The 20,825-nt window shown below is 41.5% G+C and overlaps 3 protein-coding genes and 1 non-coding gene across 5 annotated transcripts; 2 read left to right on the top strand and 2 right to left on the bottom strand.

The window, feature by feature from the left end:
* Nucleotides 1-23: 23 nt before the first annotated feature.
* LOC139303931 (E3 ubiquitin-protein ligase MARCHF6) lies at nt 24-12,047 on the bottom strand. The gene is made up of 25 exons (XM_070927744.1): nt 11,958-12,047; nt 11,325-11,424; nt 9,740-9,813; nt 9,356-9,499; nt 8,728-8,800; nt 8,387-8,555; nt 7,968-8,157; nt 6,934-6,995; nt 6,790-6,822; nt 6,625-6,676; nt 6,325-6,383; nt 6,147-6,227; nt 5,897-5,965; nt 5,410-5,484; nt 4,059-4,193; nt 3,700-3,920; nt 3,218-3,355; nt 2,871-3,093; nt 2,201-2,270; nt 1,797-1,978; nt 1,373-1,507; nt 1,096-1,185; nt 820-952; nt 524-659; nt 24-164 (listed from the first exon to the last, which is right to left on the bottom strand). The coding sequence occupies exons 1-25, from the start codon at nt 11,974-11,976 to the stop codon at nt 77-79; spliced, it is 2,751 nt and encodes a 916-aa protein (XP_070783845.1). The 5' UTR covers nt 11,977-12,047; the 3' UTR covers nt 24-76.
* Nucleotides 12,048-13,061: 1,014 nt separating this feature from the next.
* trnat-agu (transfer RNA threonine (anticodon AGU)) lies at nt 13,062-13,135 on the top strand. Its single transcript has one exon. It is a non-coding gene; the product is annotated as a tRNA-Thr (tRNA).
* A 655-nt stretch (nt 13,136-13,790) lies between these two features.
* Nucleotides 13,791-16,326, top strand: cmbl (carboxymethylenebutenolidase homolog (Pseudomonas)). The gene is made up of 6 exons (XM_070928343.1): nt 13,791-13,890; nt 14,115-14,329; nt 14,513-14,620; nt 14,758-14,900; nt 15,206-15,297; nt 15,538-16,326. Exons 2-6 carry the CDS (start codon nt 14,115-14,117, stop codon nt 15,715-15,717), a joined length of 738 nt encoding a protein of 245 aa, XP_070784444.1. The 5' UTR covers nt 13,791-13,890; the 3' UTR covers nt 15,718-16,326.
* Nucleotides 16,327-16,356: 30 nt separating this feature from the next.
* cct5 (chaperonin containing TCP1, subunit 5 (epsilon)) lies at nt 16,357-20,754 on the bottom strand. 2 transcript variants are annotated; one of them, XM_070927928.1, is made up of 11 exons: nt 20,543-20,754; nt 20,076-20,136; nt 19,666-19,830; nt 18,879-19,077; nt 18,410-18,602; nt 17,838-17,987; nt 17,630-17,749; nt 17,309-17,494; nt 17,085-17,222; nt 16,752-16,932; nt 16,357-16,656 (listed from the first exon to the last, which is right to left on the bottom strand). In XM_070927928.1, the coding sequence occupies exons 1-11, from the start codon at nt 20,645-20,647 to the stop codon at nt 16,529-16,531; spliced, it is 1,626 nt and encodes a 541-aa protein (XP_070784029.1). In that variant the 5' UTR covers nt 20,648-20,754; the 3' UTR covers nt 16,357-16,528. The 2 variants fall into 2 exon arrangements, with proteins under 2 accessions (XP_070784029.1, XP_070784030.1); XM_070927929.1 differs by lacking the exon at nt 19,666-19,830.
* Nucleotides 20,755-20,825: the final 71 nt, after the last annotated feature.

The raw sequence follows: 20,825 nt of genomic DNA, 5'->3' as shown, positions 1-20,825 counted from the left end.
AAACGGGGGTGGGGGGGGTAAAGGGGGAGACAGGATGTACGCAGGGTGCAAAAATGTGGCAACGTGTGACAAAAATCTACTCTGCAACAGGGTTGGGGGGCGGCACTGAACTTGCTCTTCCAGCTTTCCGTTCGTAGTTGACAAGCCTCTGTCCAACCAGGTACCTGTAAAGAGAGAGATGATCACCATATTTATACTATGATTCTTACTGTTGTCAGACTTTCCAGTGCGGCAGCTTCTATTTTAAAGATTATAATTATGTCTTATTTAATTCAGTCTTGAAACATGAATTAACATTTTGATATCCTAGATACCAACATTTTGGTACATGCCAAAGTCATGCCAAAAAAATGTTGTTTTAAAACAAAATTATAATTATTATTTTACACCAGATGTTTTTAACTCACAATATTTTAACTGGAAACTCCGACCATAACACAAACTTTTAACTCACACAAACAACCTACTAATTGTAAAATGCATGTTACTTTCTACAGATGGGTCTACGCTGAAAGATCCTTACTTGTCATTCTTGATGTGTTCATAGAGGCGTTTAAACTGTCGGATCTGGAAGGACAGGATGCCGATAAGCGAGACCACCATCAAAAGGAATGGGTAGATTCTCCTCTGCATTAGGATCTCCATCTCTGGGGTAACTCCTGCAAAAGTAATGCACTTGAGTTATAAATTGTTTCAGTGATATTTGTGTCTTAGTGTGGTGCTCCAGTTTTGGCCGGAGTAGGTGAAATTAACAAACCAACAGGGAAAATAACAAAAGTAAACGTTATAATCAATGTACACATGTACTCAGACACTCACCTACAGCAGGCACCACCCCAGCTGCGATCACATACGGCACACACAAGGACAGCAGCAGGACTGAGATGACCGGAGCTGCCAGTTTACGGATGATGAACTGGAGATCAATGTTGCGAATTCCGTTTGCATAAACCTGAAGAGAAAGTTTGTTATCCAGTTAAAAGACTAAAATCTAGTTCCTATTTACAGTAGTGATAGTTAAGGAGAATGGAAGGAGAATACGCAGCATTATAAAGAACATAAGATGTTGAGCATAATGAATGAGTTAAAACCCACCTGCTCAATAACAGTCTTCAGCCACCATTGAGGGCCCATGAGAGTGATGGCAGCAATGATTTTGGCATGGAGCACTCCAAGAGCCCAGTCCTGTAGAGATTCATAGATGTACATGAATATAAGAACGAGGAATTAAGTGACAGTGTTGTGGGAACACAAATGGGCAAACAGGGAAAGGAACAATTACAAAACAATAATGAACCACTAAAAGGAGGTCTCTAAGACAGGCAAGGGAAAGAGAGAGACACACCCACACAACACAGACCCACAATCATACCTGCCAAGGGTAGAAGAGTGGTGTCTGGTCCAGTGGTACCCTGAGTGGAGCCACAATGACCAGTTCAAACAGCAAGCCCAGTAGCAGCGGGATGACTCCAGCGACCAGCAGAGCCACAACCAGGGTCTTCAGAATCTGCACAAACAAAGCGAGGTTAAGAAATGTCTTCCTTCATGGGACAAAAGATTTTCATTTCTTGAATAGAAGCTACAAGGTAGGGGTAGTATTACTAGGCAAGTACTGGCAAATGTTTGGATATTGGCTAATGAGCTTGTAAAAAACAAGAAAGCATTTAACAAAAACATTGCATTCTGGTCCAGCTCCAGACAATCTGATGGCTGGAAAGGGAAGAACTAATTACCATGCCACTCTGCTGCCCAGTTTTGATGTTTGCCAACAATAGGGGCTGCTCACAGATACCTACCATGAGAGTCCACTCCTGGACTTTGAGCATGATGACAGTGCGTCCCTGGGGCATCCAGGCCAGCAGTACAGTGACTCCGCGGATAGAAAGCCAGCAGACATACAGGCCGCAGGCTGCTGTGTACAGCTCGTGGATTTTGGAGCTTCCTGTCCAGAAGGACATCAGCCATCGACCGGTGAACACTGAAACACACGTGACAATACAAACATGACCACTCTTCAACTATTTCCAAATGTACAGTGATCCTGATGAAGAAGTGAGTTACTATTTGAGCTACAACTTAAAAAAGAACCACTTAAACAGCAGAGGCATGCATATATATAGATTCACCCTTTAATTATGGTTTGGGTGTGGGTCTACAAAGTAGAAAATTGCTGGTTGTGCTTCATGCCACCACATCTTACCTGGTAGGGTTAGGCACACCAGACTGGCCACCAGCAGAGTGATGCACATAAATGCTATGAGTAACACGATCTGGAGAAAAAGAGGACACAGGTTTTAGAATAAAAGTGAATGTAGTGAAGTAATCCAGCTTGGACATTTTGATTCTTCATTCTCTGCAACACTGTAGAAATGTGTCTATGCTTCATTTTACATTTACTACAACTGGAAAATGTAGGACAATTCATAACAGTGCACTTGCAGATCAAGGCCTTTAACATGAAGGAGGAAGAGTGTAATAACTGGGAGTTGAGTTGTATGGCCTCAGACGCACAGTAAGCGTTGGCCCATTTCTAAATTTGTATGGAAAGCCACAAATAGTAGCCTAGCCTTTGAGCCTACAGCTTCTATTCTATACTCTGTTATGAATGATAACATATTTAGACTAACATTAACTTAGTTTTGTGCATTATCACTTAGAGTATGTTTCCTCTCTTGCGACTGTGTGGTTGTATATCCTGTAGTAACCATGCTAATAATTATTTCAGAAAACACTGTAAAAGTTAATCTATCAGCTGGAAGCCATCTAAGAATTGTAAACTACAACCAAAAATTCCCCTAAATGGAAATCAAGCAAGTGCAGAAACCGTACTAAAAAAAAATAGTAATCCATATAATTCCCCAGAGACTCACCCTGAATGGGAAGCGAAGGGGTCTGTGGTAAGGCTGGAATCCCACTGGTCCCCCTTGCTGCAGGATGGCCTGATGGGCTGCATGCAGCCCCTCACCAACAGCTGGTGCAGGGTTGTTATTGTTGTTATGGTGACCAGGAGGAGGGTTGTTATTGTTGTTGTTGTTCACTGGCTGGTTGGCATCATTGTCCTCCTGCTCCCCAAGGAGGTAGGAGTGGAGATCTCTGTGAAGGTAAAGATGTGTTTGGTTATAGACAGCCAAAAAAAAAAAGGGGGTATAAAATCAGGGGCTTTGTAAGAAAATGTGTGTGGTGAAGTCATGAAAACTCTATAAGTGTTTTGACTTACAGTAAATATCCAGCACTGACTGTCCAGGCTCTGACCAGGCCTTTGAGCCACTGGCGAGTGTGTCCCTGCTCCAACAGAGCCGGTAGCACAACCTGAAGTAATAATAGCTCCAAAGACAGCTCGCTGACCGGGGCATCGCTGAAGGGAAAGAGGAGGACAGGGTCAGAAAAAGCCATTTCAACAGTGTGAGCCAGGGCATGAACCACTGGTTACACAGATCAGTTCTTGTGCTTTACACTTCTGTTCTCAGTTGATTTGACAAAACCAGACTTCTGAGTTTTAAATGGGCAAGCCACGGCAAACTGTTGTTTTTTTAATCAGTCTGTCAGGCAGAAGGCAATATTTCCTCTTTTGTTCAAGATGTACTGCACAGAGATGTGTCAATCTGGCCTGAAGAGGAAGTGGCTTCCCACACCATATCAGAGAGACAGAGCAGCAGCTTTCACACAGTGACCTATCATTTTGTTATGACTAGAGGTTACCTGTAGAGCATGACGTTGTATGGGAGGAAGGTGGGCAGCAGTAATTTGATCAGCCTGATGGGCAGCCACAGCATGAGCAACACGATAGAGCCGAACACCACCACAGACAGGATGAACCGCCGCAGGTGTCTGTAGATGGGCAGGTGAATCATCTCCTGCACGGGGTTAAAATCTGGGTCATTGAGGTTTCTCAGAAACCACAGCACTCCTGGCCTCAGCACCTGGTGGACAGACAACAACAAAAGCTAATTACATTTTAATTCTGATGTTTTATTATATGCAAATCATAAGAAAAAATTACCTACAGTGAACTAACTACATAAAAAAGCAAACGTTACCATTTGTCATCAGGATCTTACCTCTCTCAATAGGAGGATGAAAGAAGCAAAGTAGAAGACGTAAACCATTCCCACAAGCCAGTGCAGGAACATGGTGGTACCAGGGGCTGATTTAAAACTCAACTCTCTGTCTTTCAGGGAGGCATCAAACATCTCCTGCAGGGTGAGGGCAGTAAAATGTTAGTTAAAGATAGCATTCAGATTCATTCAAACTCAGTGTTGGATCTGAGATGATGAAAGCGCAGTTGGTTTGATGATAAAATGTGCTATGAATAACATTTGCACAGACCATATGCGTAACAGATTAAAATTAGACAAAGCTCAATCATTTTCTGTGAATACAAGCAGGATGAAGGATTCCACCACTGTTATTCAAAGTCCCATCTCCCATATTGGCATTGATCACTGTAAGTACTATTGTTTCTATTTTCTCTATACCTTTAAATAGAATGGATATTTGAGATGTTCTTTATTTTACATATTTATTACAACTTCTAAAAACAGCCTTTTCGTAGAGACCAAACTAGCTGTATCATCAGAAGCTCAATTTAATTTGTGGGACAAACTGAGAGGATAAAGACAGCTTATTCCACACAGTCCATTTTCAGGCCAATTAGATTCTTTTCACAGGTGAACAGCTGCAGTGCAGGAGGAACATGGTTCCCTTCTGCTGTGTAAGCTGCTCCACCTGTTCTGAGGCAGGCTGATTGGCTCGGGACTGGCTCGTGAATACATGCCGACTGGTTTACAATGAGGAGCATAGGTGGGAAAGCTTATGTGGCCACTGGAGGTGGAGGGAGACTTGGTTTCCCGTCACTGTGCCTGTTAGCATCAAAGAGTGAAACCCGCTGACACACAGAGACTTACAGACAGGGAGAGTGACAGCTACAACACACGGGCATATGCGACTCTCTCCTATCGTCCAAGCCAGTTTGTTTTCTGTTTTTCTGTGTTAATAAATATATAAACAGTGTGATCAACAGCATCTGCTTCCGTCTCTGTGCCGGACAGCCCTGTCGAAAGCCACTTCAATGGCTATGTGACAGACGGCTCTACAGGGTACAGAGCAGCACCCTCATTTTAGCAAATTGTGTTAAAACAACATGCAAGCATCCACTGAAATGTCATAAGGGAAGAGAGGTGAATTCAGCCGTCACTGACACTGGAGTAACCCGGATACTATTTCAGAAAAGTATCTGTCACTATAAAATACGGCACTGCATCTGTAACTGCATCAGCCGAGCATGAGAAATAAAATGAACCTTCCTATTAGCATGATAGCAATGGGACTTTCAAAAACAAGATGGGATCATTACACAGTAGTAAAACAGACAAACTGAAAGTCAGAACTAGGAGAGCAAGAGAGTCTTACTAAGGAGCAGATGTCAAGCCACCAGCCACAGATGAGTGGAAAAACACCAATCTCCACGACAACCAGCAGAGAGACCTATAATGGAAGCAGGCATGTGTCTCAGTTACATTTTACACCATATGTAGATAAATTCTACATTTTAAATCTCTATGAAAAGGTGTTGAAATACAGTAATGTGACACTTTTCAGTGTTAGAATAAGCAATATCATGTCAGAATAAGCAATATAATGATACTATTAAAATGCAGGGCACTTTTCAATGATAAAATCCATCTCAAGCCTGACTATTTGTTGTGATTGCTTTTGGGTCATACTTTATTAAATTATTGCTGTCCTTCAGCTTCTGTGTATGACTGAAAAACAATCTGATTCTGTGTTATGTTCAGGTAGTAAATGTGAGTAAGTGAATACTTCTTCTGTCTATATTTCCACCAAGGACGGTGCCTACATGATTTACACATAGCAGAAATGCACTGAGAGGCGTTACCTTGACAACAATGTAGCAGACTCCTAGGAGGCGTCGGGAGCGCTGGAACCTGACCAGAGCGGCCAGACCCTGAGACAGCCATTAAGGATCAACATTTACACCAGCACAGGCCTAACAGAATACATTTTACATGCATCGTCTGTCCTTGTAATATCGTGACACTTCAGCCAATGGAATTCTGGTTGCATTAGGTTTCGAATTTCAGTCGAGCACAGAGTTCACTATTGATGGTGTTAAGACAGAAGGATACATGACAGAGGATGAGCGTCATGGCCAGCAGTATGTAGCCTACAATGGTTGTGATTAAGCCCTCAAAGTGGGAGGCTTGGACCTGAAGAAAAGTACAAAGTTGTAGTTAAGTAATTCATTATTTTTCAAGAGACACAATATTGCATAATAACGCTGAGTTGATGAGAGCGGTTTCTTACATATTCCTCAAAGCCAAGTCCCACAACAGAGAAGTGCCCAATGTGGTAGGGACAAAATGCTGAATGAGGGAAAAAAAGGAAGATATTTTTCCCTTCGTGGCATATAAATAGATACAAGTATGACAAAAAGGATCATATAACAGTATTTCAGTTTTGTTTGTCACTTTGTTTGTCATGTTTTATTGTGTTTTAATCCTCTGTGATTGTAGCTACTGCTGTGCAAAGTTATTCTGTACTTTTAATCGTCAAATGAATCTTTACCACATATGCATATGATACAACTTTGTTTAGTCTACTCACCAAAGACCAGGATGAAGAGTGTGTTGAGAGACACTACCCAAAAAACATGCTCCTACAAGACAAAGACACAAGAGTCCATTTAATAGTAGGATCTCAACTTGCAAACTCATCATACAAAATATTCATGTTGTGGAAAACATGACAATTACAGATATAAAGACTTACCAAAAATACCAGTGAACCATCCAGGCCAAGCATCTAAAAAGGGAAATGGAAAGATTGTAAGTGTTTCGTGTGCATAGATGTTTAACACAATTGATATAGATAGGATGGGAGTGTTTGGAGATCAGTAATGTCATGCAGAGTTACCCTTTCCCAGGTGAGCTCCTCCGCCGCTCTGTCCCACTCCAAAGCATTCCAATTCATGTCATCTACAGAGAAGGATATTAACTTGAAATACAATGAAGATAATACACTCACAATGGTACGCAACACAAAAAGTGTATATATATATATATATATATATATATATATATATATATAAAAACAGTATAAGGGTGGTCCCATCTAATTCAATATCATTGTAAAATAAATTCCATGTCCTGCTTGATGCCGTTTGTCTGGTCAAATGTTTTTGAGTTGGCTTTTAGTAACAACACAGAAAAATAATACTTCAGACGGCCGTTACTGTTACATTATTAATGCTGTTCTGGAAAAATCTAGCACCTGAAGTGCAGAACAACCTATTGTGAGGGTTTTCCACTGCATTCATTTAGACACCCCATAGCTAGAATAATGTATAATACAATCACAATTCATTATCAGCCCTTTTTGCCTCGCCTGCAGCAAAAATCAGTCCATTAACCATGGTAAAACAAAACAAATTAGTGCGATATGAGTGCTACGGGTAGCATTTTGACACATTGTTATATCATTCTCAAATTAATTGGGATGCCTTGGCAAACTGACAAATGAGACCATTGTGGAAACTATTTGTATGCTCTATCGCCAGTGGTACTGTTAGTTCTAATGTTTCTGTTTAAGAATGCATTCCCATAAACCCTGTTGTTTTCTGTTGCAGAAAGATGTCACTGCAACAACGGTCTTGTTTGTTGGCTTTACTGGAAACACTTTAATTCATGACATTGTGCTCCATTTCATTTGTGCATAAACTGCACCACTTTCTCAGTGTTTTGTGATGATAAGCAATTCAATTTAATAATGTAAGGCATTCCAGCATACCTCCATCAAGACAACTTATGGTAATACATGTCCTAAAATTAATTATTACTATTCATATAGTGATGAAAACACTTGAAAGCTATACCTACCAGAAAGAAACACCGAAACTCTGATATCGTGGTTAATTTACATACATATACAATAACAGTTCCTTATCAAACCTTGTGCTCCATTGTTGGGGTCTGCATCTTCAGCTGCTGCTCCCTCCTCTTCTTCCAGCTCTGGGTCATCACCCTGGTCTGGGGGGACATCAGGCGGCTCTGGCTCTGCTTCATTTTGTGCTGGTGGATCAGCAGGGGCTGGCTGGGCTGCAGGGGGCTCATCGGCTGCTCCCTGGCCTGCAGCTTGTGGCTGAGGGTGAGGGGAGAGGATGGCTTTAATATGGGTGATTTTGCCTGTATGTGTGTGATTAATATAGTATGTACAGGTATGACAGTCAGGGAGGGACACTGCAGAATAGATGTATGGGTTCTGCTAGGTTATGGTATCTAAATTGTGCACACAATAATACAAGACACACAAAGAACTGAGTGACGTACATGATGACTTGGCCTCATTGGCAATCAGTCAAGCAAAGTACCTCATTGGCTTGTCCGGCAGCATTTGGTGGCTGCGGCTGGTGCTGCTCTAACCACTGGGGAGCGCCACCATGGACTATCTGTTCTCTGAGCCACACCAGGCTGATGAATGCACACAGCGTGCAGGTGACCACGAAGCAGCCCTGTAGACAATCTGCAAGCAGGTTCTCTCTGCGGGAGCACAGACATTAACACACATAAATAAAAATAGAAAAACGCTGAAATGGTCCTTTAAAAGTATGTTATGGGGAAATGAAGGAGAATAAAATAAAACAGACTAGCTTTCACTAAGTTTAGCACAATTTTCCAGGCTAGTGTGTGTAGTGCTGGTGTCATCACTCACGTGGAGAGCATGTCCAACGGTAGTGTCAAGAGTGAGCTCACAGAGCCGGTGAACAGACACTTGTAGATGCGACCTGAGACACAGATAAATAAATATGCCATTTTGCACATATGAAATACATTTAAAATGTTTCGAAAAATGCTGCATTGTAACAATACATAATTTGTGAGAATTAAACAGATCTAGCCTACGTTTCTTACATTGAGTATTAAGGGGGATTTACATATCTTGGATCACACACAGCATTGCCTGTTATGTAGTGGTGCTAATGCTGTAATTCTCTTGATTGTGAACAATTAACAGGAGCTAATATGTGAAGCTTATGTCACAGTCACTTCATAAATAACTGTAGAGTGTGCTCCAGAAGGAGGAAATGTGTATCAAAGTGCCTACACGAGTGCACAAAAGTGAGATGCTTCCTTTCACCCATACTGGGACAGAACAGTGGATATGGAGTTACACTTGAGGGGTCAACATACAGTATAATGAACTAATCCGCTAAAACCTATTATCCCTCATTGCTTTGATTAATCCATTTATGAAGAGAAGACATAGCTTAAGATAATAAAACTATGAAACAAGGGAGGTGTAATCACATCCAGTTTATCTCTGCATTTGTGCTACTTACATGCAGTGAGAGGAACCACCCCGAGCCATGCAAAGGCCACCAGTGTGTAATGGAACCAGTAGCGGATGGCCGTGCCCACACTGGTCAGCAGGCCGGCACAAATGTCCTGGATGGGCAGACGCGAGGGCATGTCTGGGGAGTAGACTGAAGTGGGAAGAGGGAGAGTGAACCAGAGACGTTTAAATGATCTTTTATGTTTGACAATAATCTAAACATTACTCAAAATTGTGTAGTTACAAAACAAATAACTTTTAAAAATTGATAATCACATGAAAAAAGGTACAAAAAAAGAGCCATATGGTCCCATCTGTAAGGCTTGCTTAGGAAACTTGAGGCTCTTTTATACATCAAAGTGGATGATCCACCAATGTCACAAGTACTTACTTGGTGTGAAAGCAAATCTGTGCTTGCATAATTCACAGTACTCCTTCCTGCTATGCTTCAGCCACTGGACCAAACTGTAAAGCAACATTTAGAAGGTCAAAAGTAGTGCAAAATTCAACAACCTGAAACATGTGCTGGTTGTGAATTTTTAAGTTTTTATCACATAATTTTGCTTGTGTGAATTTGGGGGAGAGATATTGGAAAACTGAAAATTTGCATCAATAGCAATGGAGAGCTACTGCACAGCACAGATCAATTAAAACACCCACCTTTAAAATCCCTTTAGAACAATTAAAAACAAATGTGTGTGTGTATGGTCACATTTGAAATTTCAAATGTTCTGATTTCAATAGACAGGCTGGGATGCTAACTTTGTGAGACAAAGACAAATGTCTTAAGTGTTGACCCAACTCAGTCTTTTTCAAGGATACCACTGCTATAACTACACAAGGATATGATGTGATGATATCATGTTTCAGTCATGGTAAACCTCTCACTCTCTGATTAACACTAACAAAAAAGGGCATTATTACTGAGCTGATTTGTGCTTGTATGTTGCCCATAATAACACCATCCCAGCTCGTTCTGACATAGGCTAGACTGTGGGATTAACAACTGGGTTATGTAAGGGAGTCATTACACCAGCTGATTCCAACACATATGAATGCATTAAAATGTGTCATGAGACCTACACAGAACAGGGTTATACTTATGTTTCAATTCATCTTACATCATTCCAGGTTCCTACTGATGAAAAATTCACAAGGTTTGATGTACCATAACTAAGCAAGAGAGTGATCGCCCCCATGACGGAAAACAACATTTATTCCTCCCTAGTTTGTCAATACAATTTGTTCAGCTCAGAAAAGTTGTACCGAGATCAGCATTATAGTTTGTCTGTCACTCTGAGCGAGGAAATAAGATACACATAGCTATGGTTAGCCGCAGCATGCATACACTCGGCACAACTATACTATCCAGACAACAATAGACTGTTATTCTAAACTTTGCGGGGGTGACTGTGAACTAAGATGAATACAGACGGTTCAACAATTACCACAGAACAATCCAGGCCTGGCCTTTGCCTGGGGATTTCCATGCACCTGACCCTCTTGTAACCAGTGACGCTCATACATGGGACAGATGAGAACACAGCACAATCTCCAAAATACCTGCAGGTGCTGGTATTGTTTTCACCAGGCCAATACCACACCTAAGGCCAGTAAGATGGGACAGTATGCAACCTCAACGTGAGAGAGGCCGAACCTGTTCTGCATCCTTTCATGATTCTTCACTTGATGATAACAAAAGTACCAAAAACCACCACTATATGGATAATCATAGCACCAAGTTATCCAATTACTTAGCAACCACCCAATTTAACAAATCACTATAAAAACAACCTACGGTAACCCTAACCGTTTTTAGAAGAAACCAAATATTCTCTTGGCTGGGCTTGTGTACATGTGCATAGAACCAGGATAAAAAATTAAATGTTTATTTCAACCATACACAGGAACAATAATAATCTGGGGAGAAACGGGGAGGTCACAATACTGACAGCTGAAGAGCCAAACACACTTACCATTCCTGGTGGATAAACTTGATACTGCCAGTGCAGACACAAGGGTGGTACAGGGGTTTGTCTGGGGTCCCCTCAGAGCGGCACACACGACAAATATCCGCTGCACGCACAAACAAACACACACACACACACACACACAACATGTGAGTGAGTATACGATCGCCAAAGCCAAGCACACCAGAGATGTGCAGACAGACAATAGGGGGGCTGGGGTGTGCTGATAGACAGGTGTGATTTAGATGGAGGAATCTAACCGAGAGGCATAAAGCCGGTAGAGTTAGACACTAAGATAAGCAAGATGCATACATTTAAGTAAGTTACACAAGAAACTTAGCTTATCTAACGTTTTAGGGCCATACATCAGGAGACTGATGACATCACCAGTAACTTCTGGCCTTTCTAAGCTCTCTACTACTTCACAGTATGCTATCATATTAAGCTCGGCTGCATTAAAACATCATTTAGCAGTCATCTCCTGTCTTCCTAAATTAACCTCACACTCTGACAGGCATTTGAGCTATGCCAGTGGGCTAAGTTAACCACTAGCAGGCCAGGATCTTAGGGATGCACTAACGAAGCTAATGCTAGTGAACCCCAGCCAGGAAGCAACAAGCTACGCTTTTGGTTATTTACCTTCTTCGGCAGTATCCATGTTGTTCGCTAGGCACCAGTCACGTTTTCTTCCAGGAGCACCTTGTACAGTGGACCCATCCACGACAGACAATATTGTTTAGCTAGCTAAATTAAGCTAGCGAGACGAATGTATCCTTATGTGTCCGATGCATTGACAATCATAAAATGGTTTCCCCACACACTAAACACCAGCGCTTGCTTCGTTGTGTCCTCTCACATCCAGGCTGTGTTCGTCTCTAAACCAAAGCTTTTATTTTTAAGGTGTATTTTTAATGTAAAACAATAAACTTGAAATACGTTACATCCTCCGTGCAGCTTAAATGACAGTTTAAAGCTGGGAGACAAATGGCTAGCTGAGCTGGCTAACGCATGCGCTAACGTCACTGCTAGCTCCTGTCACAACAGTGTTATTTTACCGCAGCGGTTCGAGATTTACGGCTGGGAAACTTCCATAACAACCGTCACGTGATTAGTGAACGCTAAACCATAAATTATATCTTTAAATATCAATTATAATATAGAGAATGCTATCATATAATATATAAACGCAATTAAAATGTACATATCTATCTACATTGCAGAAAGTGTTATGTAGAATAATGCCTTCGCTCTTACTCTCAAATGCCTGTCCGTGTTGAACAGCCACACATCTGCAAGATGGTACTTGAACCAATAACTTTTTATGTAACATTTGACTTGCACCTCTTAACATTACGTAGACCAGAGTAAAGGTAGACACGACGTTTGAATAAGGGGCCCCATCTTGTGAGAAATTACTTGGTTTGGTTAATTTACAACTTTTTGGTGAAAGACTATAACAATAACATTAAACCACTCGTTTCCCTACTTTTGTTTGTTTAAATGTTTTAAGTCTAACACAAAATGTTGTAGTAATATGTTTCAGGAAACACAAGAAAAGCCTATTTATCAAGGAGATATTTCGACATAATAATGTAGTTAGCGAAAGCGTCAATGCCAATAAGAGTGAGATCAGATCGGCAATGAGCCTTGATTGTAAAACCAAAGTAAGCAAATTGATCATGACATTAATTTGTACAGAACTGGATTTAATTGTTTGACATGAAATTCACCGGCCAGCTCAGCGGCGCCGTGGCTTAGATGGTTAAAGCGCCTGTCTAGTAAACAGGAGATCCTGGGTTCGAATCCCAGCGGTGCCTTTTGAGGATACACTTCCGAGGAGAAACTACCGATGACAAATTATAAACACCCAACACACTAGTAAAGCCAATGGTTCTCTTCTGTCAGTTTGACGCTCTAAAACATTGCCAACAGGATGTGGTCAAGTCAGACAAAATTACAAAAGGCTACCGGAAGGAAGGATTTACTAACGCCGCACACAGAGAAGAAGACAAAGTGATATCAACTTTAATAATTCGTCAATGCGTAGAAGCTGCAGTTTTGAAGAGAAAGAACAGAGAAAAAGCTCCACAATAACTAAATGACTTATTCATTACAGTTGACCGTTTATTTGGTCAAATTTTGTTGTCAAATCCTGTTCCTAACTATCAATCAATCAATCAATCAATCAAAACAAGTTTTAAGTTAATTGATATGGGTGAAACATTCTTACATAGCGAGATACGATCCTTTGTGTTTTTTGAATCTGTTAAGAGTGATTTTCAATTTATAGATGGCTTATTCTGGTTGGGTTGACAGAAAGAACTGAGGCTGTACCACAAACATGTATTATTTATGAGTCCACATGTCAAGTGCTCTTTGTATTGGCTACTAAGAACATTTGGAGTGTAGCAACTTACAGCTTTTATTTTGAAGGTCTTGGCAGGAATTTAATTCTTTGTCTTATTTACTTGACATCGGTCACAACTTTAAAATCACACGACTTGGGTGCAACTTTTCCTACAAAACATTACAGGTTGTTTCCTCTCTCATCGGAAAATCGGAAAACAACACGGTATGCCTCTGATCTATGCAAACTGATCTTCACATTCTTTTGTTTGAGGCTTAGAGGAGATACTGGAAAATGTTTGATTTGTGCAAAACGCTTTGTCATTGTGTTGCGCATATGCTTTCATAATCATGTTTAAGCGACTCCCAGAGAAATGAAATGTTCCTTTAGGCGACCAAATTCACGCTGCCGTCCCCTCTCACCTGCTGACTGTTGCTGTCTGTCAGCAGATGGCAAACGAAGCCAAACCGTGCCCCTGTGATATTGGTGATCGGATGGACTATGGGGGGCTCGGCCAGGAGGTCCAGATAGAGCACACCAAAGCTTATGTAGTGAAACCATCCGCTGCATCTGACAAGGCCATCGTTGTCATACAAGACATCTATGGGTGGCAGCTCCCCAACACAAGATACATGGCTGATATGCTGGCTACCAATGGATACATGTGAGTAAAAATCACTATATTGTACATAACAGAAAGAGTTGATAGTTATAGTCGACCACATATTGGTTATATGACTTGGGTATTTGGGTGAGTACTTATTTAACCCTTTAAAATCTGCTGGGTTCTTTTGACCAGTTTGATGTGTAACAGCGATTTCTTCTGCCATTGTTTTGCTCTGAGCAGTGCAGTTTGTCCAGACTTCTATGTTGGAAAGGAGCCGTGGAGTCCATCGCATGACTGGTCCAAATTTCAAGAGTGGCTTGAAGACAAAAAGCCAACGAACATAAACAGGTAACAAAAAAGCCTGTTTTCAGCATATTTAGCAGCTGAAAATGTTGTATCTAGCTCAAGTGGGTGGTAGGTGTCCGTCATTAAATGGGGCAATTATTGATATGATCTGATATGATCCATAATATTTCCTTCCTCAGAGAGGTTGATGCAGTGCTGAGGTTTCTGAAGGAGCAGTGTGGGGCCAAACACATTGGAGCTGTGGGCTTCTGCTGGGGAGGGGTCGCCACACATTACCTTGCCCTGCAATATCCAGAGGTCAAAGCTGGAGTGTCAGTATATGGTATGTCATTGCTATAGTAAATGCAAGTGTCACAGTTCACTTCATGCCATCTGTGTTTTCCTAATTCCATTACAGTGTTACAAAGCAGCCATCCTTACTAAATATGTTGTCTTGAAATTATACAGTTGTGCAACGCAATACATCAGAATCACAAATACACATTTGACCTCCCCTCCCTGTTGTTGGAAAAGACTACTCACATCTAGAAATGTACATCCACCATTCACTCTGTGTTCAGGCAGCAAAGCATGCAGTACTGGCTGTGGTACAGTGGTTTTATGATGGGCTCATGTGGTATTGTGCAGGGATCATCCGTGAAAAAGAGGACCGGTATGAGCTTAAGGCTCCTACGCTGTTTATCTTTGGGGAGAAAGATGAGGTTATCCCGCTGGACCAGGTTAGTATGGATGAACTTTGTAGCTTTCATAAATATACTTCAGAGATAGCGTATTGCCTTCAGGTTGATAGTGACGGTATACCTCTTCACCCTGGTACTCAAGCATCAAATGTCATCCTTGCAGAAAAGTCCATATGCCTCTGATGTGTTAAAATACACCAGTATTTTCAGTCTCAATAAAAGCAGAAATTGCACAAGGAACTTCTGTGGTGCAGAAATTCACTTTAAAATGTTCTTCAGGTGAGTGTCCTTGAAGCAAAGCTGAAGGAGAAGTGCACAGTGGATTACCAGGTGAAGATCTTTCCTGGTCAGACTCATGGGTTTGTCCACCGCAAGAGTGAGGACATCAACCCCACAGACAAACCCAGCATCCAAGAGGCCAGGACAGACATGCTCAACTGGCTCAATAAGTACATCTAAATAAGGAGGTCAGAATAATTGGAACAGGGAGTAAGAGTCAGTAAGACAAAGCACTGGAGTTGCAAATGGTGCTTTTAGCCACATTTCTACACATACCAGACTACTTTCACACAGACAGGATGAAAACCTGAAGAGGTCAAATGTAAAATGTGGAGGTGCTATTTACAGCGAGCTGATGACTGTGATTATTAGTCATAATTTTAGATTGATTGCCGACATTCCAGTTGTTTTGAAAATGTTTCTTGTAGGTTATATTTTAGAGGTCTCGGTGTTCATGTATGGACCTGTGGATACTGAGGAACTGTGATTTAAATGTTAATGAAATGTGAATTTTAAGTGTGGAACAATTATGCACTTTTGCCGTGTTCCAGAAAAACATGGATGCAGCATGTTGTGTTAAATAAGAAGGCAAGCATTAAAAAAAACATTCATGTATGTGGTATCTGGATAACACTTTTTATGTGTGTAATTTCCTCCCGGGGATCAGTGAAGTATTTCTGATTCTTTCTATGCACCAGCTTGCTGAATTTGTGTAATTCTCAAGTTTTGCAAGACATGTAATGTACACCTAATGTGAAATACACAAATAAAGATTAGTATCAGGTTCAACACGGTGATTAAAATCAGAACTACAGAGTCTTGAAAGTTCAACAGACCGACATTTTATTGTGGACTTTGATACTACAACAGCTTGAACATTTTGTATGAAATGATAAATAGCAATATGCAGTGCGGTTTGGATGTGGTGTTCGGGGAAGTGCCTAAAATCTCTAGAACAGCTCAGAAAATCTTAAAGTGTTCCAAGAGGCCTTCAGTCCTCGCTCTCTCCCGGGCTGCGGATGTCGTCAATCTTTAGGATCATCTTGACTACCTGAGTAGCCAGCGAGATCTGCTGCTTCTTGCCAATCAGCGTCTCGACCACATGTTGCTGCTTCATGTCTGTAGGAGCAAAACAAAAAAGCAATTCAATATCGTGTCGCCTTGTTTTGACATTAAGGTGCAGCGTTAGCATTGTATGACAGTTGGTCTCTTACCGTTGGTGTTGTTGTGCAGACAGTCGATGCCGAGGAAGGGGTTTGCCTCTCTGACCTGTCTGGCTCTGACCTCTGTCATGGTCTGGATAGGGTTGAGCCCACTGTTCTCAGCCAGCGCCATTGGGATTACCTCCAGAGCATCAGCAAACGCCCTCATGGCATACTGCTCCAATGACGGGTTCTAGAGGAGAGAAATAAAGACGATCAGAGCAGCAAGAGAAACAGCATCTTAATGGTGGATTGAAGAATCAGAGCTTGCCAAGCAAATGTGTCAAACACTTATTCTCATTCTAAAAAGGAATTACAAAGCATCTGTGGATTAGTGCTTCTCACCTTGTCTGCAGCCTGGTTGACCGCCAGAGCACATGCAATCTCTGAAGCTCCTCCTCCATACACAACACGGTTGTCTTTGACCAGATTGCGAATTACACACAGAGCATCATGGAGAGCGCGTTTAGCCTCCTCAATGATCTAGTGAGAAAGATAAAATAAAAAGGTGAACCAAGAGGCATAGATTAACATAAATGGCATAAAGTAAAAGTCACATTTGTGCTTACCATTTTGTTGCCTCCACGGACGAAGATGGTTACGGCCCTGGTGTTCTTGCACTCCTGGATAACCAACATGTGATCCTTTGTAGTGCCAAAGGAGATCTCCTTCACCAAACCAGCTACGCCAAGCTTCTCTGGTGTCAACTCACAGAACCGTGGCACGATGCGGCCACCTGTGGCTATGGCGATCAACTGCAGAGAAAGCAATTGACATTGGATATCTTAAACACTTCATACTTTCTGCTCATTAGCACCACCACCAATTTGAATACATAATTGATTGAAGGGATCATCAAGGAGTTCTATCATGTGCCAAGCGCCTCTCACCTCAATCTCAGGCCCTCCGACCCAGCGCACAGCCGGCAGCTCATTCTGCAGCAGAAGGTGGTTGGCTTCATCATCAAAGCCCCACTGGCAGATGGCCAAGTTAGCACCAACACTTTTGACCTAAAAGAGAAAGAGTTTTAAGATTAATCACGTGCCAGTGCAGATGGGATGAGCTCAGTTCTAGTGCCTTTAATGCTGCAGTACTAACCTGCTGGATCATCTCCTCAAACTTCTCCTTTTCATATTTCTGAAGGGCTTTGTAGTCCTCCACAGAGGTCACATCCAACTTATGCTTGGTCTTGGGCTTAGGGGGCTCAAACGGGCAGGTAAGGATAGCAATTTTGGCATCTTTCAGAGCCTGAGTGGTGACAAAGAAGAATTGCTGTTAGTATCGTTATCATACAGTGGTCCCAAAATGAAAATGCCTGTAGTGTTTGGCTGCAGCACTATAAAGCAAATAATCATGTCCTTATGAGCTGTAACTCATACACTAACCTCTACATTCAGCTTTATACTGTTTACATCTGACATTTTCCTCAATCTCCACGCAAAAAAACATTTAATAATTAGATTCACATTAAACAGCTTGCTGTTACCTTCTAAAAGACTTCATCAAAAAAATGATATTAATATTGGGATATTTTGTGATAGTTGCATAGATGGATGTCAGACATATACATTAAATGTGTCCGTATGCACTGTCAATTATTTGATTTTGTGTGGTCAAAGACAAAATTGGACATATGACATCATCTGGGTGATATTCCCTCTTGTTTGTACCTTGGGCATCTGAGGGTGGCTGAACTCCTTGTCAACTATGACTCCCTTGATGAGCTGTGTGTCCTCCAGCTTGCCTCCCACTTTGCCCTCCATCTTGATGAGCTCAAAGTCTACATCCTTCCTCTCCATGTCGGCCACAGTGAGGATGGCATTCACTGCAATCTCTGCCATCTGTCTGTGGCACCGGTTGATACTGAAAGACAACAGTAGAACTTTAAGAAGCGATATCTTAGCTGATGTCAAACAAAATCAATACTATATAACTGTCCCTTGCAACACCAAAATATAACCTTAATGAAGGTAGGATTTATTGCAGGGCTCTTGCATTAGACTGCATTAGTTTTAGCTAGGTGTACCTAATGAACTGGCAACTGAATGTAGTAATGGAAAGCAATCTACGATAGTTCCTCTTCATTGTATTGTAGCAACATTATAACAAAACCAATGCTGTTGTGTCTACAACACTCACATTTTGGATCCCAGTGTTGTCATGGCTGTCTCAATGAGTGGTTCTGTGTTGTTAGGATCGCAGGGAAGGGTTTCCGCAATTTTGTCCAGCTCTTCAATGGCAATGCGTGCGGCCAGGTCATAACCGTCAGAGACCCTGATGGGGTGGATTCCACGGTCCAGCAGCTGCTCAGCCTGCTCAAGCAGAGCCCCAGCCAGCACTGAGGAGGAGGAGGAAAATAGAGTAAGACAATAACAGCAACAAAATCTGGAATAATGTTGAAATATGTCAGGTTGTCTTGATCAGAGCTGAAACAATTTCGCTGATGCTACATACATTTTATTTAGTATATTCCTAAAGCACACTGTTTAGTTATGATACAACTGCAGGATGCTTAAAAATGTCTGTGTACCTATGAGACTGCCAACATCCTCAATGCAATGAATCTATGAGATGGCGTTAACAGAAACTCATGAACACAGCATTCTTTATATTGTCACACACAAATGTTGTTTGGTAATAACTGAAGACAAAGTAACTGGATAACATGCATTCACACAAAAATCACTGCTTTTAGAGATGAAGAACAGCTAAATAATCTTATAATCTTATGATCTATCTCAAAGTGAGGGTGTATAATGATTGCACAGCACAGTTATTGTCTCCTTCTCAACAACACACATCAAGGGTTGCATGATGTTGTGATAATCAAAGGTTTAAAACCTACATTGGGACCATGAGAACGGTATAAATCCAGGTTTACAGCCCATAAAAAGCTCCCTAGACACTTCAGCTTCCCTTTCCTTACCAACAACTCCAGTGGTTCCATCACCAATCTCATCATCTTGGGACTTGGAGAGCTCCACCATAAGCTTGGCAATCTGGTGGTCCACATCCATCATGCTGAGAATAGTGGCTCCATCGTTGGTAACAGTCACCTCTCCATCCTTGTCAACCATCATCTTGTCAAGACCTGGATGCAAAAAAGAAAAATGGTTCAGAAGCAGTGACGTGTGTGATCTTGGCTAAAAGATTAAAATAGCTGTCAAAACTGTATGCAGGAAAGACACTAAATTTACAAAAGTAGTAGTGAAATGTATTCAATATTATTTAAATTACAAAGAAGCTAATCATCTACGTAGTCATCCAGTCCTCTCAAATAATTAACCGTTTTGATAGAAAGTCAAATGTGACTACTCTGCATTGTTTTATACTCACCATTAGGTCCCAAAGATGTTTTAAGTGTTGACGCAACAGCCTTGGCTGCCATAATATGAGACTGCAAAACACAAACATTTCCATGTCAGCTCACATTTTAAAGTTACATCTTATTCTTCGTCTCTATTACCGAAGACACGCCGAAGTTGTCATCTGCGAGAAAGAGTTTAAACTTTAACATGGAAATGATGTGCATCCATAATGACCATTTTGGGCACAGCCCTGTGTAGCAACGCCTTACTGAAAGCACATGGGCCTAAATGTTAGCATGACTAGCAAATCATTTGGCTGATTGTAGCATGTTGCGATTGCACCAAAATCTTAGCTTCAATATATGCTTAAAATGATAACCTTCCATATCAACACATAGCGTGTCTGCTTAATGTAACCAACGTCATGCAACTAATAGCAAATTAGCAACTTGCTAACCAACGTGCCACAGTTGTACCCTAGCTAGCCCATTGTACCTTCAATGCGTCAATGCCCGATAACCGTGTCTTCTTGTCCTGGTCTTTAATGATGATGAAAGGCCTCCCATACTCATCGAATGCCAGTGTCCCCAAAGCGGACATGATGACTGAGAGATTAGAACACTTAGTAAGTATTCAACGGATAAAATAATGAGTTTTTACGATGCAAATTTGGAGTGTGGCTTAGCTACAAGCCGCACGGGTCTGCCGGCGACTTCTGGAAGACTCCACGGGTGGGGAGGGCGGAACCAAGTAGCGTTAAGTGTCTTTATTACACATT

This window comes from Enoplosus armatus, chromosome 21 (genome assembly GCF_043641665.1).
Source record: "Enoplosus armatus isolate fEnoArm2 chromosome 21, fEnoArm2.hap1, whole genome shotgun sequence".
NCBI lineage: Eukaryota > Metazoa > Chordata > Actinopteri > Centrarchiformes > Enoplosidae > Enoplosus > Enoplosus armatus.
This window is presented reverse-complemented; position numbering and strand designations above follow the sequence as displayed.

Excerpts from the sequence above, each read along its gene's own strand:
- cct5 (XM_070927928.1), bottom strand. The coding sequence starts at position 20,647 with ATGTCCGCTTTGGGGACACTGGCATTCGATGAGTATGGGAGGCCTTTC. Across the intron at positions 18,603-18,878 it reads ACAACACTGGGATCCAAAAT|TATCAACCGGTGCCACAGAC; the intron begins GTGAGTGTTGTA and ends GTTGTCTTTCAG. Across the intron at positions 17,750-17,837 it reads TTGAGGAGATGATCCAGCAG|GTCAAAAGTGTTGGTGCTAA; the intron begins GTTAGTACTGCA and ends TTTCTCTTTTAG.
- cmbl (XM_070928343.1), top strand. The coding sequence starts at position 14,115 with ATGGCAAACGAAGCCAAACCGTGCCCCTGTGATATTGGTGATCGGATG. Across the intron at positions 14,621-14,757 it reads AAGCCAACGAACATAAACAG|AGAGGTTGATGCAGTGCTGA; the intron begins GTAACAAAAAAG and ends TTCCTTCCTCAG. Across the intron at positions 15,298-15,537 it reads AGGTTATCCCGCTGGACCAG|GTGAGTGTCCTTGAAGCAAA; the intron begins GTTAGTATGGAT and ends AATGTTCTTCAG.
- LOC139303931 (XM_070927744.1), bottom strand. Across the intron at positions 8,801-9,355 it reads GGTGGTTCCTCTCACTGCAT|GTCGCATCTACAAGTGTCTG; the intron begins GTAAGTAGCACA and ends TCTGTGTCTCAG. Across the intron at positions 6,228-6,324 it reads GACTTGGCTTTGAGGAATAT|GTCCAAGCCTCCCACTTTGA; the intron begins GTAAGAAACCGC and ends ACTTTTCTTCAG.